At 45.8% G+C, this 19,026-nt stretch overlaps 1 protein-coding gene across 3 annotated transcripts in view; it reads left to right on the top strand.

The window, feature by feature from the left end:
* Positions 1 to 328: 328 nt before the first annotated feature.
* SHISAL2B (shisa like 2B) overlaps positions 329 to 19,026 on the top strand; it is a 57,701-nt gene continuing 39,003 nt past the window's right edge. For 2 of the 3 annotated variants that reach the window (XM_083153059.1, XM_083153069.1), the window contains exon 1: positions 329 to 590. In XM_083153059.1, the coding sequence (XP_083009185.1) occupies positions 397 to 590 (194 nt within the window). In that variant the 5' untranslated portion in view covers positions 329 to 396. The remainder of the gene's footprint in view (positions 591 to 19,026) is intronic. The other variant, XM_083153079.1, reaches the window with a different exon arrangement.

Genomic DNA, 19,026 nt, shown 5'->3' with positions numbered 1-19,026 from the left:
CAAGAGGATTACTGTCCAGCGCATCTCCGGGATGTCTCATTCAGCTTTCACACCGCAAACCTGCTTAAGACCAGGTATTTACATGCGATGTGAAAGGGGTTAAACTTGCTCTGACCCGTTTAAAAAAAACAACGTTTTAAATACCTGGTCTAAGCAGGTTTTGCGGTGTGAAAGCAGCATACGATTATATGCCATCCCTACTATGTACAAGAGGCTACAACTGACAGCAGATGGCGCTAGCAAGCTAGGTTTACCATTCAGCAGGATAGTCCTGAAACTAGTATATATAAAGCTACTGGATAATGACTGGCAGACTTACACAGTGCAATCAGAGGAAGAAAAGGTAGCAGGACCCTGTGCAACCAGCACCACGCTGAAAGCATCTCTCCTCTCAGCATGACAAGAAACTTGCCAGACCTATGTGATAGCTACCGCACCTCCAATAACACCTTGGTGGATGGCTTCGGGTGCCCGCGGAAAGAGGACACTATAGACCTGATATACTGCTGCGGATTTGTGGACTTAAAGTATTGCTGCAGTGAGCCAGGAAACTATTTCCCCTATAAACATGATTACATGTTGTCTCTTAGGTAAGATAATGACCTTAATGCTAATAATTAACAGTTGTTGTCTTTGGTTATTTGGAATCACTGCCAGGTAGGTGAGATCACCTTTTATTTAGTACAAAACTGTAACAAGGCATGCTGGGATGTGTAGTTCCACAACAGCTGGATGACTTAAGGTTCCCCATTCCTGATTTAGTAAGACGGAGATATGGGAGGATTTCTGTCAGTCAATGATCAACTGTAGTTTTGTCCTTATATATATATTTTAAAAAAGGAATGGGAAACCTCTTTGGGTCTCTTCAAATCTACGCTAGTCATAGGTTTGTCAGTTGTTTATTATCACCTGAAAAGTGCTTTAAATATAAGATAAATCAGAGTCTCCCAAACTTAACAATACAGGTGTTAAGGATATCCATAACTGACCACAGATACTTGAATCCGAATATCTAAGGGGGAAATTCAGTCAGGATCAGAAAGCAAAATCTTTCTCTAAAGGACAATACCATGTGCACTGCAGGTGGGGCAGATGTAACATGTGCAGAGAGATTTAGATTTAGGTGTTTCATTGTTTCTGTGCAGGGTAAATACTGGCTGCTTTATTTTTACACTGCAATATAGATATCAGTTTGAAGTACACCCCCATCCAAATCTAACTCTCTCTGCACATGTTACATCTGCCCCACCTGCAGTGCACATGGTTTTGTCCATTAAAGAGTGATTGTGCCTTTCCGAGTGAATCAGACTAACCCCCAAGATGTGGATCCCAAAGAGCATACATTTTCCAACACTTATAGGGTTGCCCTATTATAAGACAATTTGGGGTCCAGATTTGGAATTATGTTACCCAACATTTGGTAAGTTATCTACCTCTTACTTCTTTGTGGGCGATATTTGGTATTACATTGGGGAGATCTGGAATAGCACAGGGAGTTAGGGAGTTACTTATAATAATATCTGCGACGGCGAAAAGGTGTATTCTCCAAATGTGGATACAACCCACACCCCCCTCATTATCGTTCTTTTTGACAAAGTGATGTTAGATTTTTAGAATGGAGTGGCTTGAGGCTTCGTTGCAAAGAGAGAAATTCAGTGACATTTTTTTCGAGATGTGTTAAAGTTACATAGAAACCTTGTTAGAATCCCTGAAAGACAGATATGGAAATGCTTCAAGAATACATTGTGGTATGAAGCATAAGTGTGTATGAGATTTTTTTATTTATTTACAGTTTCTTATATAGCGCAGCAGATTCCGTTGTGCTTTACAATTGTAGACAATGATAAAACAAACTGGATAACAACAGACAGACTGAAATCTAAATTGCAGTGTAAAAATAAAGCAGACAGTATTTACCCTGCACAGAGACAAAATAACTCACCCAAATCTAAAGGAGCATACACAAGGTGCGATTTTGACTTAACTTTTTTACGATTTTAATTATATAGTCAAAATTGCAAGGAAGTTAGCCAAAATCACACAGTGTTAAGGGACTCGCAAAACCGATGCGCAGTCCCGCGAGGTCAGTACTGCAAGCAAAAATAGATTGTGCAGGCAGAGACTACTTTTACTCACACCCCTCAAACACCCCCCCCCCCCCCTTGCCGGCATCAGCAAGTGTGTATGCAGGGTGCCGTTATCAGCGGGGATGTCTATGAGCAGGGCCGTAACTAGGGGGGGGGGCTGGGGGGTCACGCGCACCGGGCGCTGGAGGGGGGGGGCGCTGTCAGGTCCGGGGACAGCCAGCGGAGGTCCGGTGACAGGCAGCGGGGTTCCGGGGACTGGTGTAGCCGCTGTAGCGGCAGCTTACTTTGACTCCGTCCGTCTCCTACTAGCGCGGCGGCGGGAAGCACTGATGACTTTGAAAAGACTTGCCGGACGCTGATTGGCTGAATTCAGCCAATCAGCATCCGGCAAGTCTTTTCAAAGTCATCAACGCTTCCCGCCGCCGCGCTAGTAGGAGGCGGACGGAGTCAAGCTGCCGCTACAGTGGCTACACCAGTCCCCTGAACCCTGCTGCCTGTCCCCGGACTCCCGCTGCACACAGGTATGTATGTTGTCAGCGGGGAGGGTGGGGTCTCCGGCGCCAGCGGCAAGGCGGTCATTTGGTGTGTCGTCATCGTCCGCCCCCCCCCCCCTCGGGTCAGGGGAAGGGGGGGGGGCACCAAAGGACTGCTTTGCCCCGGGCGCCGGAAACCCTAGTTTCGGCCCTGCTATGAGAGAGAGAGAGTTTACTTATGCGATCCTTACTGAATCACCCCATAGGTCACTTGTGCGATTTCATGGCTATCCTTAACCCTTTGAGTGCCAACGTTGCTGTCAGAGACCCTTAAAATATCGGTGAAAAATACGAGCATTGCTCACCGCGACTGTTTGGGTTCAATACTTCCATTAATTGACTTGGGTGTATTTGTATTTATTTATACAAAAATAACAGTCGCTGTTAGAGGTCCTGGCATTTTGTTAGAATATTTTTAGGGTCTCTGACAGCATCGTTGGCACTCAAAGGGTTAAAACCTGTAATGTTTGGGTTCCTTGTAGACTGAGTTTTGGAACACTGGGATATATGTTTTCTTATGGGCTTATTTCCTTCATCTTAAATGAGGTAGAAACATTTCTGATAACTTTTTGTGCTAGTGTCCATAAGTTAACTAACGGACAATTTTTAGTTTACATGAAGTGCACGTTTTTGACTTCACTAGCTCAGTTTGTACGTACAGTATATCACTATGGAATGTTTGCAAAATGCAGTATCCTAATGCATGTGGGAGACCCTATTTCTATGGTATTGTATAGTACATTCATGGTTTCACAGAGCACAATTTGGGCAGTATTCAATGATTTTTGCTCGCAGTGCTGACTGCTCTCTGTCACAGCTCAGACGGTCAGTATTCAACTGACCCCCGCTGTTTCCATCTCGTTGGTTTTTAACAGCGACGTGGAAACGGCGTATGCGGCCGCTAAAACAGCGAGGCTAACTGCCGCGGGCTCCCTGCATTAGCCGCGAGCCTCGCCATTTGGGGAAATCTGCGCTGTCCTCTAACAGTGAGGATTCCCTGGAACGTTGAATGCAATGAACAAATTCCTCATGGTATTAGAAACACTTGCAATGCGGGTCATTCTGGTTGGCTAGCTTAGAAACAGTAGTTGGCTGCTTAGCGAGCCATTTAACGCCCCCCCCCCCACCGGGCAAGCAAATACCCGCCGCACAGCGAATAGATGTTTTGCACAAACATCCATTCGCAGGTAGCATGCGGTGCCGAAAACATTCGATGGTCGCCGAATGTGCGTTTTTTTTTTTTTTTGGTATGGTTTTTTGGGTTAACTTAAAAAAACTAAACGTTGCCGGGTTCCCCCCATGAGCAAGACCATCTCCCGAGCTCCTTGAGCCAGTCCTGGTTGCAGTAATATGGGGGAAATGACTGGATCGCAAAATCGCGTAGTCAAAATCACCCATCCTCCAGCCCGTGTGTACTCCCCTTAAATCCTTCTTAATTCTCCCTCCAATGTAGTCATGTACATATGTAAAAGAGACAGAAAAATACACAATATGGGGTAGTACTGTATATTGAAAACAGGTAATGCAGCCTTAAAGAATAGTCCAGGATCCCATGTATATATATGGGGTAGTGAGAATGACTGCTAGATGATCACTCTCTGTATGGAGATCTGTAATGGGAGCATAGCATCCTCATATAAAGGTTTCTTTGAGAGTTCTTTCCCCAAGATGGAAAGTTACTTTGCAAATAGGCAGGGAACTTTAAATTAGATCCCCCAAAAAGGGACAGACCAGGGTTGCTGCACATTCCCAGTGTACCAGCTTCTTGTACTACATTTACTGTATGTGTGGATCTGAGCCCTTAAACATCCCAATGGACCAGAGAGCAGCTGCCAGGAGGAAGAAACTGGAGCCTTAACCATGAGGTGGAATATTGTGAGCTTAGAAAGTACAGTACTGGTTCTATTAAGTTTGTGTATTTATTATATGTTTAACCTTTTCATGACCACTTACAGTATCTTATTTAAATGTTTGAAACAGCCTATACTATAGACCATCTGTACTTTTAAATATTAATACTGTATTCCCTGCAGTATCCAGTGTATAAAAAGTGTATAAAAAGACCAATTTTCAGGCTGTTACCACTCCCCCAGACTCCTGTACTTACTCCAATGCAGAGTGGGAGATTTTGGATTATAATTGGAAACCCCCCTCTAAAAATACTGTGTTTGCCCCTGCATTGTATCCCAACAGTAGGGCACCACATCCACCTACAGTACCTATTGTTTGTACTGTTTCCGCTGTGTGCTGCTCTTTTGCTGCACCAGCGGTGTGTTACATAATTTTTTCTACTGAAATCTATGTCTACGTAGCCAAGAGAAATCGTGAGGAATGTTCATTTTATCTTGCAAAATTGCAAAACCTTTTGATGCGCATTGAATAGTAAAAATTCCCACTGGAATGAACTTAATAAACTAGTAATCTTTCAATATTGAGTGTAACCAGCATGCTAGCAAATAAGATAACCTCTTAATTAAAAACCTCAGTATCCGTAAAGATGTAAAAAAGCAACGTTACTGGGGAACTCTGGGGACATGAAAGACATCCAAATGATTGACTGTTCTACAACTTGTCTATTAATAGAAACACCATAGACGATTTTTTTTTGTAGTCGTTTTTATTAATGTACGCATTAAATTCAATTATTATACATATTATTCACTAAGCTATTGAGATTCAGTGATTTTTTTTAAATGTGTGCCAATGTTGTGAAAAAACTATTAATTTTACAGAATTTAAAAGTGAAGTGAGTTATTTGGTAACCATGAAATTAGTTCCCTAGCACCTCTTTTTGTCCATTCAGTGCCTATCCCTCCTCCAGGGCCGAATTAATGGGGCACAGAGGTCAGTACCCTTGGGTCCCTTCTATATATGGGCCCCCTGTTGTTGGCATGCATTTTTTTCAATATATATATTTTTTTTTTGCAGCTAAAGATTTTGTGCATGGTAGTGGGGTAGTGCTGCAGCTTCACCTATCTGCCAATGTGACAATGATTAATGGTGCTGGGCATCGGGAGCCAAGGCACACTGACTGCACATGTGCACAATTACTGGGAGTTGACTAAGGCCCATGAGACTTTGCACAAGAGGTCAGAGGCTGAGAGGCTTGTGCTGAGCTCTGCTCGGTGGAGCTCATCATATGCTTCTCAGGCCCATGGAGGATAGCAGCAGCAGTGGCCTCGTCATGGGAGGGTTTTTAATCAGAGGCAGCGCTGAGCCTGTCAGGGCTCCTACAGAGTAAGGTACATAGGGACAAACACAGGCTTCTCATGTAGTGTGTGTGTGTGTGTGTGTGTGTGTGTGTGTATATATATATATATGTTTATATTAATCACACCCCTTCCCCAGTTGCCCATTAACCAAGTTTCTACTGCCTTTACTCTGTGTTTTTTACAGTGTAATATTCCTCCTCCATCCCTTATTGTCTGGTCACATCTCTAGCACGTCCAGCTCCTCTCTCTTTTTCCTTGCTTATCCAATACTTAGCCCCTTGCTTCAGCAGGAGAGATGCAGTTCATGCATGCACTCCTGATGAACTGACCGAAGTCCAGCCATACGGACAATTTTGCAGTCCCTTGATATCTGCTCCCGCTTCCTATGTTCTTTCTGCTTTTCACCAAGTTCTCGAGCATGGTGGGACCACAGTGACCACAGAGGCCTGTCAACATCATCTAGGTGAACATGTTCTTTGTTCACATCTTGTTTAGGGAGCAGTTCAATGGCTGGTTTGGATACTTTACCAAATCTTCGGTTTGGGCTCTTATGCAGCATTTTAGATGCTTTGTCCAACCTGCTCCTAACAGAAGAATGTTTGATAGTGGCAGCAATTGATCTGTGGTCCTCTGCCACACAATTATACAGGCCATAAACTTCCATTTTTCTAGCTCCCCTTGTCACTGCTGGTTCTCTGTTGCTTGGAGCCCATGCTCATTGTATTCATGGGTTTTCATGCATTTATGCCTATGGGTAGTTTCCTTAGTGTGCCCTATTTATGTTCGCCAGATAGGCAAGCCAGTAAGGAAGGGATGGTGCTGAGGGCATTTGCACAGAAGACTTTGTGTTACTTGATTGGAAGCTGTTCCTTTTTCATCAGGAAAAAGTCTGTGTGCATAGGATCGGAGTTGGGAGGTCGGACCGGCTGCACATAAGATTTACCAAATTTACTAAGTCTTATGTGCAGCCGGGCAGGGGACGCTGCAAGGCGGCTGGCGGGGGACACAGCAAGGGGGGCGGGGAAAAACAGAGGCGGGGACGCCGTTGAGGGTAACGGAGAGTCGGAGCAGTGAGCTGTCAGTGCTGTAAGAAAAAAAAAAGACAGCCCATACAAATGAATGGGCAGCCAGTGATTGGCTGAGCGCTCTCTCAGCCAATTGCTGACTGGCTGAGAGAGTGCTCAGCCAATCACTGGCTGCACATTCATTTGTATGGGCTTTTTTTTCTTGCAGCACTGACAGCTCCTTGCTCTGGCTCCTCCTGTGTGGCTCTCAGTTACTCTCACCGGCGTCTGCCGCCTCTGTGTCCACCGCCCCGCAGCATCCCCTGTACTACTCGCAGCGTCACTCCCCAGCCACCTCGCAGCGTCCCCCGCTAGCCAGCTTGGTGTCTGCCACCCCCCTGTTCCCTCCACCTTGCAGCTCCACAGGAGTTGCATATGATAAATCGCATGCGATTTATCATCTGCAAAACTTGGCACGTCAAGTGCCTAATTGTGTGTCCCCCTCCCGGGGAGCTGCAGGGCAAATCAGGTCCGACTTGTCCTTAGTCCTAATGTATGGGGGCCTTTACAGTATTCTGTCTGTAATTGTTTTAATAGTTTAATAATGATTAGACAGTGCAGGTAAGCGAGGGAGCTCGCACAGAAGCCATACACATGTGTATAACTGATTATGCGCATACGCAGGGCACAGTGGAGGTTGGATACAGTGTACATCAGACACAGTGCGGGGCATAGTGTGGTTTGGATATAGTGCAGGTTGGATACAGTGTGGGATACAGTGTGGGTTGGATACAAAGTGGGTCAGATGCGAGGGCACAGAATTGTGCGTTGTGTGGTTCCCTGTGTTGCGTGATGTCACTTAACGCATTAGTACTGGTAGCCAGACAGCTGACCAGACAGAGAGGGGTTACTGGAATGGGGTCCGTGTACGTTTCCTTCCAGGAACCCATGTGGGCAGGCAGCACCTTTATATTTCATTGCTGCAGCCATGCTTACAGCCACCGAGCCCCTCAGAGCCTTGGGGCCCCTCACAAGGTTGGGGCCCGGTACGGGTGTCCCCTTTGACCCCCCTGTTGCCTGCCTTGAGTGCGGGGTATAGAGGAGGTTGGATAAAGTGTGGGATATAGTGTGTGTTGGATACAGTGCAGGTTGAATACACCTATAGTACACGTACTGGGACATGGGGTATCGGCAGAGCAGGGTTGCTGCTGGTGTCCTCAGATTACGGTGGTGGCAGGCAGTACAGGTGTCATAGGTGCCATACACGGTACAATTGCTGGGTGCGATGAGATGCGCGCTCCTGTCACACATCTCATCGCACAGCTGAAAAAGTATGTGCTGCACCTACATTTTGTACTAGATCTCATCTCATCTCATTGCATTACAAAACCTATGCAATGCGATGCGATCTAGTCCAAATTGTATACAATAATTGTACCGTGTACGGGCACCTTCAGTTTGAGGGATACTAAGGTGTAGGCAGTTGAAGGGTGCCAGCAGTGTCGGTGATCTTCTTAATGTGTGGCTGTTGTCAGCAAGTGGGTGCCGGCAGAGCAATCCTCAGTGCAAGGGGGGAGGGTAGTGCTATCCTGCTGCTGCCCGGCTGCTGTGAGGAGATGGCTGGCACCAAGGATCAGAGGAGTGGCAACGGTTGGGAACAGGCAGCGGCAGGTCTTCATGAGATTAAAGAAATCCCTTAATCAATAGGCTAATTGGTCGAGAGAAACATCTGTCAAGGCTTTCAGCCAATCAGGAGTTTTCCCATTTAAATCAATGGGACTTTTGAAATCTCCTGCTCTCTTGCCCTGCCTGGCGTCTCCCCACTCTGCAGACTATGCGATTGCCAGCGGTGCGCCCAGATGCGCTGTGGGCAAGGCACCACTGGCACACACTTAGTTACGGCCCTAGTTAGGAGCTGCTTGGCTGGTATTTTGGGCATGATTTATTTATTTATTTATTAACAGTCTCTTATATAGTGCATACATATTCCGCAGCGCTTTACAGAGTATAGTTGAACATTAACATCTGTCCCTGCCCCAGTGGAGCTTACAATCTATATTCCCTACCACATGTACACACACACAGACATTCTAGGGCAGGCATGTCCAAAGTCACCCGTGCGGCCCGTGATGTCATTTCAAGCGGGCCTCAGGCTCCAGCCAGAAGTGGGTGGAGCATCAGATGCGGGACACACAGCACTAAAGGTGGGGCCCCGGCGAGCGTGCCTTTACCTTGCTGTCTGCAGCAATGAGGAGGTGCCGGCCGCCACAGTGAGATGTGTGTGGCCTCTTTCGGGTGTGTTTGGCCTCCTCCGCAATCACAGTGATAGCAGTGTGTGGGGAGTGGGTGCAGCAAGGGGGAAGCTTGCTCACTTAACATGTTGAGTAGAGCAGAGGCGTAACTATTTTTTTGCGCCCCCCCGCCGGACATTTCGGGCACCCCCCCCCCCCCCCGAAATATTAACCCCCTCCTTACCCGACCCCATTGCCGCCGACGCTTCTGCCTCTAACCCGACACGCAGATCTGTGTCGGGTGACGGGCGGTCCCCGGCTCCGGCTGCAGTGCTAATATAATAACAGACACTCGGAAAATGGCTGCCCCCATGCAGCATTATGGGGGCAGCCATTTTCCGAGTGTCTCTTATTATATTAGCACTGCAGCCGGAGCCGGGGACCACCCGTCACCCTACACAGATCTGCGTGTCGGGTTAGAGGCAGCGGCGCCGGTGGCAATGGGGTAAGGAGGGGGAGGGCAGGAGTCGGGAGCCGGGACCAGGTGGTAACTATAGTCCCGCAGACCCCCCAGGCGCCCACACCTGCCTAGCGCCTCCCCGCCGCCGCGGGGGCTGTGGGACTATAGTTACGCCACTGGCGTAGAGGAGGGCAGCAGTGGGAGTCCAAGCATCTCCTGTCCTTGCAGTTCCTGCTTTGCCCCTCCGTCCTCTGGTTCGCACAAGGGACTATGAAACATACAGAGACGGGAGGGGGCAGGCAGGGGGACATAAAGTCAATGGGGGCAAAGTGGGGGACATACAGTGAATGGAGGCAGTGATGGACATTCAGAGAAGGGGGGGCAGACTGTGGGACATAGTGAATGGGAGTCATACAGTGAATGGGAGTCATACAGTGAATGGGAGTCATACAGTGAATAGGGGCAGATTGGGGGACATACAGTGAAGGAGGGTCAGGCTTTGGGACATACAGTGAATGGAGGGTGAGGCTTTGGGACATACAGTGAATGGAGGCAGTGATGGACATTCAGAGAAGGGGGGACAGAGTGAATGAGTGCAGAGTGGGGAACATACAGTGAATGGTGGACATACAGTGAAGGAGGAGCAGGCTGGGGGATATAATAATAATAATAATAATAATAATAATAATAATTTATTGTCACTTACAACATTAAAAAATGCATAAGTGAAATTCAAAATGAAAAGAGAAGAGAGATAAGGAAAATACTCATCACATCACATACTACAATTCAAACATAAAACAACAGATGGGAAAAAACTATTCCGCAACCGACTCGTACGGCAGCTCAAGCACCTATAACGTTTCCCAGAAGGCAACAAAGAGAAAAGAGAATAGCATGGGTGACTAGAGTCTGAGATAATTTTTATAGCCTTCGCTTTCCCTCTCTTTAAAAAGATTTCTGCCATCCTAGGTAGGGGTTGGCCAATAACTTTTTCAGCAGCCTTGACAATCCTGTCTAAAGATCTTCGATCAGAGCTCCTGGAATTTCCATACCATACCGCAATGGCATAAGTCAACAGACTTTCAATTACACAGCTGTAGAAATTCATAAGCATGGGCCTAGATAGACCAGCTGCTCGTAATCTTCTCAGAAAAAAAAGGCGTTGCTGAGCCTTCCCAACTGCCAACGCGGTATGTTTGGACCAGGACAGATCTTCCGAAAATGTAATACCCAAAAATTTAGTGTCTGTAACCCTTTCCACCTCCTCACCATTTAAGACCAAAGGACTGGTGATTGAACTTCTGGATCTTCTAAAATCAACAACCACCTCCTTAGTCTTTTTACTATTCAGGAGTAGGTTGTTAGCCTCGCCCCACTCAATCAAATGCTGCACCTCTGACCTATAGCTTTCTTCCTTACCCCCACTAATCAAACCGACCACTGTAGTATCGTCAGCGAATTTAACAATGAGGTTAGACTCTGAGTTTGAAAAACAGTCTGAAGTGTACAAAGAGTACAAAAAGGGACTTAGGACACACCCTTGAGGGACACCTATGTTCAGGACAAGTTCTGACGAGGAAGAAAAACCCACCCTAACTGACTGAGGAGGATTCGTCAGAAAGTCCAACAGCCAGTCACAGATGGGAAGACTATAACCTATCTCCCGAAGTTTAGCAATCAGTACCGCAGGCACAACCGTATTAAAAGCGGAGCTATAGTCCACAAATAGCAGTCTAACATAGGAGTCCCTTGTTTCCAAATGACAGAGAATCCTATGGAGAGCAGTAAGAGCAGCATCCTCGGTGGATCGGTTTGACCTATACGCAAACTGATAACGGTCAAAATCCATCGGGATGACGCTCTTTAAGTGATTCAAAACCACTCTCTCTAAGCACTTCATAACTAGAGAAGTGAGGGCAATCGGACGGTAATCGTTTAAACAAGATGCTCCTGCCAACTTAGGGACTGGGATAATTTTTGTGACTTTAAAACATTGTGGAACAGTACAAGATGCTAACGATAAATTAAAAATCTTTGTAAAAATTCCTGCTAATTGGTCAGCACAAACACGTAGGACCCTGCCTGGAATGCCATCTGGGCCAGGGGCTTTCCTAACATTAGTTTGCCGTAAACACAGCCTAACTTCTGACTCTGTTAATTCAAGTGGGGACTCTGACCGCTTATGTATTTTAACTACAGAATTCAATTTCTCCTCCTCAAACCTGGCATAGAATTGATTAAACTCATCCGCAGAAGGCCCATTAGTTTTACATAGACCAGAATTGGAACCACTACGGTTCGTGATATTTTTAATCCCCTGCCACATAGATCTGGCATCCCCAGATTCTCTAAAGTGACCTTCAATTTTTGCCAAATAAGCCTTTTTTGCCGACAGAATGCCCCTCTTCAGATTAGAACGGGCAACTGTATATGCAACTGTGTCTTTAGATTTAAAGGCCCTATCTCTTAATCTTAGCAGGGAACGGACCTCACTATTCATCCAAGGCTTCTCGTTTGGAAATATACGTATTCTCTTTTCCTTAGTAGCACCCTCTATACAAAATTTAAGGTACATCAAAACCATGGAAGCCAGTGAGTCTACATTGATGCTAGAACCACAGGTTGCCTCCTCAATAAATAGGTCCCAATCTGTGCATTCCAGACACCCCTGCAGACCCAACAAAGCCCCCTCAGGCCAGACCGTAACATTATTGATAACTGGCCTAGACTTCTTAAACACTGGTAAATACTTAGGGACTAAGAACAATGAGGAATGATCCGATTGACCAATATGAGGACACAGAATAGTCTTGTAAGCGTCCCTGATGTTTGTATACACATGGTCCAGGGTGTTATTACCACGCGTCGGGACGTTCACATTTTGGACAAATTTTGGAAGTACCGTTTTTAGATTAGCCTGATTAAAGTCCCCGGCAACAATAAAGGCACACTCCGGATGGGCAGACAGCAATTTGGAGAAAACATTGAACAGGGAATCTAGTGCTATAGAAACACTGGCCTGGGGTGGAATATATACAGCAGCCACGAAGACCACAGAAAATTCCCGGGGCAGGTAGAATGGTCTACACCTTAACACAATGAATTCCAAATCCTCTGAGCAATAGGATTTAATCAAGCTCACATCCGAGCACCAGTCGTTGTGGGTGTATATACAAAGGCCACCTCCTTTCTTTTTGCGTGATTCAGATGTTCTATCGGCTCTAAACAAAGTCCTCCCAGATAATTCAAATGGGCCAACAGGATCACCAGTGCCCAACCAAGTTTCAGTGAAAATCAGTAGGGAGCAGTTACTTAACGGCTGGTAACAGTCAATCCTTAGCCTGATCTCATCTAATGTGTTAGAAAGCGATCTAACATTAGCTAAGAACATGCTAGGCAGAGAGGGTTTAAATGGCTGACACCGCAATCTAGCCACAGTGCCAGACCTCTTACCCCTCTTCTGCTTCCTTAGCTTCCGTGGATGCCGTGGGCAGTGCAAGTGGAGTAGCTGCCCTCTATGGTCCCAGGACCTGCTTCCAAACATATACAAAGAAAGATGGTCAGGCAGGGGAATATACAGTGAAGGGGGCTGAGTGGGGGACATACAGTGAATTAAAGCAGGCTGGAGGAATACAGAGAAGGGGGGGCAGTCTAGGGAATATACAGTGAAGGGGCAGGCTGGGGGACATAAAGTGAATGGGACCATTATGATGCGATTAATGATTCAAAGAATGTCAGGCTGAATGGTCGGCCCCCCACATATTCACCTCACCAAAACTGTCCCTCTTCGCAAAAAGTTTGGACAACCCTGTTCTAGGGTTAATTTTTGTTGGAAGCCAAATGACCTACCAGTATATTTTTGGATTGTGGGAGGAAACCGGAGTACCCGGAGTAAACCCACGCAAACACGGGGATAATATACCAACTCAGCACAGTTAGGGCCATGGTGGGTATTGAACCCATGACCTCAGCACTGTGAGGCAGTAATGCTAACCCTTACACCATCCGTGCTGATTCAGTAAGGATCTCAAAAGCAAAATGTTTTTGTAATTGGCACTGCAGGAGGGGCAAATGTAATGTGTGCAGAGTAAAGGTGCCCACACACGGTGTGATATCTGCGGTGTGCGTTTTGTACTAGATCACATTGCATCTAGTTCAAATCTCATGCGATCCGATCTAGTACAATAAGTACTGCCTGCAAATACTTTTTGTACTTTGCGATATGCCATGCGCGGGAGCACACATCGGAAGCCATATAGAAACACAGTGCGATTTGAACTACATGCTATGTGTTTTGAACTAAAAAGTTTAAACACATGCGACCATCACACCATGTGTGGGCACCATTAGATTTGGGTGAGGTATTGTCTCTGTGCAGGGTAAATACTGTCTGCTTTATTTTCACATTGCAAATTTGATTTGAGTTTGAACACACCCCAGGCAAATCTAAGAGGTTTATTTACTAAGTTGGGAGTTTAATTTCAGATGGGATGTTGCTATGGGCAACCATTCAAATTCTATCTTCAATCTTCTAGAAAAGGGGTGGCTGGACTTTTGTAAACCAGTATCTACTTTTTGTACACTTAATTACCGGGATCTCCCCCTATGCCAAATGTTTCCCTCCCAGTGCAATACACCCCTTGCTAATTATGCCACATGGTATGAGACAAAATTAACATTATGCCACACAGTATGAGCCAACATTAACATTATGCCACACAGTATGAGCAAAAAAAATCACATTATGCTACAATGTATGAGCAAAAAAATCACATTATGCCACAAGGTATGAGCCAAAATTCAAATTATGACACATGGTTTGAGAGCCAAAATTCCGTTATAACACGGTATGAGAGCCCCCCCCCCACACAAAAAAAAAATCTCATTATGACATACAAAACGACGCAAAATTCTGTTATGCGGTGGTAGGGGTCCATTCCAGTTGCCTGTGATGGAGTTTTGTGCTCACCTTAAAAAAAATAATAATAATAATAAAAATTATATACATATTTTTTTCTTTTTGCCACCACGCAATGCATCCAAGGAAATGCTGAAGAAAGTAGGCTTCAGCAGAAGCTTCAGCAGGTATTTTGAGGCGGCATTGAGCTCCGCGTTTGTCAGGACTGTACTAGAAGGTTCTAAATAAATAAGATGTTTCTGATTGGTTGCTACGGGCTACATTTCATCTGAAATAGAACTTCCAACTTAGTAAATTTACCCCAACATATGCAGAGAGGGATTTATTTACTAATAATATGAAAACGACTCAGTCGTATTCATATTCCTAATACGAATCAATATGGCTGGCAATGGCCATATATTTTTGGAAATACGATTCGTAAATAGGGCAGTATTTACGGATTTATATTTGGCCGATGGCGTAGCTAGTCGTATTCTGGCTGATTCGTATTCATATTTAGCTGCTGTATATACGGCCGCTAAATACAAATCTGATTGATCCGTGCAGGCTGTAGTGTAAAAAAAATTGTCAAAATAAATAATTTTCAAAAACAGCATGGGCAAAACATCCATTCACATGCGTGCGGGGAAAATTGGCATGCGTACGGCGGGCGGGCGTTTAGTTGACTCGCAAACCTGCAAATTTCACAGCTTTGCGAGTCAACCAGAAAACCTCATAGCGTATTGGTTCTACATTCCTACATGGAATTGTCCTCACCTTCTCTACCTTTTATAATAGGCAATTGAACATTTTCAGCTCTATTCTCATTAGACTCTTAATCCGGCCCCGAATAACCCCCTTTATCTCCAGCCAATTCAGTCCTGAATTTGCTGAGGTCTGCTATCAGATAGCCGCCGCCCAGACAGTGTGAAATCCCGCCCCATGCTATTCTGCGAATGGCTTGCTAATGGATCGCTGAGCAGCAAATCAATTCGCAACTCACTCACGATCGACTGCTTTTCCCAGTTGTGCTAGTGTGTGCGTAACTCTGACGTCGCATAGCATGCCTGGGCACACCTGCGGTTTTTCTCACGCTCCCATAAAACATCTGGTTACAACCCCCAAACGGCGACTTCCTGTCAATCAAACTGCGGGGTGCAAATAAATGATCATTAGTGTTCCCCCTAGGCTGTTTTAGCGGGGCGCTGCGCCCTGACCAATTTTTAAAGGGCAAAATGCGCCCTGCCCCTCTGGCTGCGCCCCGCTAAAACAGCCTGCTGTCTGTCCCGCTGGAGTGCACTGTTGAAGCCCAGCGCCACCGAAGATGGCGGTGCCCGGCGTTTTCCCGGCAGCTCAGGGACGCAGTCACAGCCGGGCAAGCCCCCTTCAGTGATGCGGTGGCCCAGGCACCCTGCCTTTAGTGACGCGCTGGCCCGGGCAAGCCCCCATTTGTGACTCGCCGGCCCGGGCACACCCCTCTTATGCTGCCCCAAATACACCAGCGCCCTGCCCCATTTGGTTCCTAGAAGGAACACTAGATCATGGCTGTTTTTTGTCGCCATTTGGCATTATAAATGCATGCTGCGATCTAGATGCATGCCTATTCAATAAAAGATTGGCTTGCGATTTCGCACAGCATCAATCAGGTTTGAATAACCCCCATAGCACATGAACTCCTAAATGGTACAGTTAAATTCATTTTTCCATCATCTGAATAACAAACAGAAATCATTTTTTAAGACAATAAAAGCAACGCATGCAAGGAAAATGACTTTATGTAAAATAAAATGAAGTTCTAGAAATGTAATTTGCGGGAAGGCAAAGGGCATTTATGAAATAAGAAAAAAAACAGCCTTAATTTAATGTCACTACTGTTAACACCTCAGCAAGAAAGAACCGATCACAGTTGTGATGTAGGGAATATGTAACAAGCTCAAATTATGTAGAATTAGCTTTCTATGGTTTTGCAGCATATTACTGTACATCAAGTATTAACTTGCAGATGCCAAGTAAAAGGTGTGGAAATTGCATGGTAAGCCAAACTCTTAATGAAACACTGTTTTTATTCGGAATTGCGGAATGACGCGTTCATGTATTCTCACAGTGGCAACAGAAAAGCATAAAAACAGTAATTGAGGTTCTTCACAATTCAAATTAGGCAATACTACTGGTTAAGTATTACTGGTTGCTATGTGTTACTACAGAGCTGAGCCATGCCTGTAAACCAGTGATTGGAACCCTTATACACTTCAGGACTTTGGTGGCCCTCTAACCTTTAAAGGGGCCAAGCGTTAAATGCCTTTATCACAGTAAGTCGTTAAATAAATGCGGTACTTATTTCCTAGCACGGCGCCCGGGTCGGAAAAATCGCGTCGATTCGATCGACCCGATTTTTACATTGGAATCAATGTAAAATGGTCCCTGAGACCCGATTTCACATTGATTTCAATGTAAAAAGCCCCAAAAAAAACCATTTTAATAGAAAACCCCCCTCATGTTTTAAATGCTCCCCCAATGTTAACGCCACCCCACTATTGACGCAAACCCGATTCGTGGCGAGCGGCTGCGGTATGCGTCCTCCGACCTTTTCATACCCCCACTATCCACGTAGGCGTGGAGTTGATTTTATAGAGCCCGAAGCGTGGCGAGGGGAAGCGTATACCTGTGAAGTTATGCGCGTCCGCTCGCCACGCTTCGGGCTCGGTGGCTCGCTGCGCTCGCCACACTTTATAAAATCAACTCCACGCCGACGTGGATAGTGGGGGTATGAAAATGTCGGAGGACGCGTACCGCCGCCGCTCGCGGCCTCGCTGCGCTCGCCACGCTTCGGGTTGACGTCACTAGTGGGGTGGCGTTAACAATGGGGGGTCATTAACCATACTTTATAACCATACTCAATGAGAAATTGGCCATATTGGCCCATTTCCCATTGTCCCCTATGTAAAAGCCCATTATAATGAGCCGCGACCGACGCGATGAACCCGATTTTGACTTGAAAAATAATTTAACATTATTCTCTATGGGAAAATCGCGTAGATCGCGTCGGTCGCATCGCGGCCCATTATAATGGGCCGCGATGGACGCGATCAACGCGATTTTCTCTTTCACCGGCAAATTAGCAGGTGATTGACAGAAAATCGGGTCCATCGCGTTGATTGTTTGCCTTAAGTACCTTACACTTAAGGCATACAATCAATGAGACGGGCGCCGTGCTAGGAAATAAGTACCATAAATGCATTTAAAAGACACACCTATCTCTAATGACGTATCAGCAGGCATTTTAAACAAGAGCTATAAGCTAGAACGGGGGTCAGGGAACTATAACCACAAAATACTATTACCTTTTACCCCAAAATATATTTAGATATGCAGACATTTACCCCTTGATTTGAAAGGAAGGAAATCCTATATTATTAATTATTTGAATACATTCACAGACTGTTGATTGGATAATGTGACATCCAGGCAACTATTAGAATCAGTAATTTAATATGATATAGTGATATAGTCTGTGCACATTTTTTCCCCTAGACTAGAGATGGGTATACCCTGACAGCAGCCTATAACCAGGCAAAGAAACTCGGTGCCACAGCGGCAGTACGGACTGCGCTGCCGAAATGGTGCAGCAACTAGTCGACTCTACTAAAGAAGCGGGTGGACTTAGAGGCGGGGCCTGGGGCATCATGCAGGGAAGTGTGTTATATGCAACGGCCTGATGCGCTGCACTTCGTCAGGTCCTGGTACACTAAAGTACTGTAACACACACAGCCGGGCATGCATATAGAATCTATGGTACTTGTTTCGTTTCACAGCGGCCTATATATAGGATGCGATATCGGCCGATATATCAGTTGTTCCGATGCGATTTTTTACCTATTCATAACCCCACTATCCACTACGCATGGAGTTGATTTTATATAGTGTGCCGAGCGCAGCGAGCCCGAAGCGTGGCGAGCGGATGTGGATTACTGACATACATAATGACTTACAGTGTGAACGACCTTCAGGTTACGCATAAGCGAAGATGTCCCTAGGTGGTCAACGGCCTTACCCCTGCTTATTGCAGCATTACATAAGCTACATATGGTGAGACAATTCTTGCCAGGATCTGGATAAAAATAATTCCAGACCAGAGGTGGATTTCTTGGTCTTCTGCCCAGGCATGGCGATAGCCTTTTGCATCCCACGGACAACAACTGTATCTCATCCGGTGCCTCATTTAAGCAAAATAACCCTTTTATTTTTAATATTGGTAAACATTGGGTTGTCAGATACCTGTAGCAGGGACACAAAAGAAACAGTCTTTAGTTTAAAGACTTAAGATACATTTAAGTACACGGAATTAGTTTTATCAAGGATTTAGACAGGAGATCCAAAGCCAGTCCACATGGCTGTCTGAGAGCCAGAGGTCAAAGCCACAAACCGTGTTGCACCTGATTCAGATTTAACCACATGGCTGCTAATTTGCATTGGCCATTGTTCAGGTAAATGCTGCCACGCTAGAGTGAAATCCCTCCTTGTGAATAGGTGCACAGGAACACCCATTAGCCCAGCCCTGTGTCTCTAGCCCCCTGGGAACCGGAGATACTGCCAGGC

The sequence above is a fragment of the Crinia signifera genome, chromosome 1 (genome assembly GCF_055691185.1).
Source record: "Crinia signifera chromosome 1, ASM5569118v1, whole genome shotgun sequence".
Taxonomy (NCBI): Eukaryota; Metazoa; Chordata; class Amphibia; order Anura; family Myobatrachidae; genus Crinia; species Crinia signifera.
The sequence above is the reverse complement of the archived record's forward strand: the minus strand, read 5'-3'. Positions and strand labels throughout refer to the sequence as shown.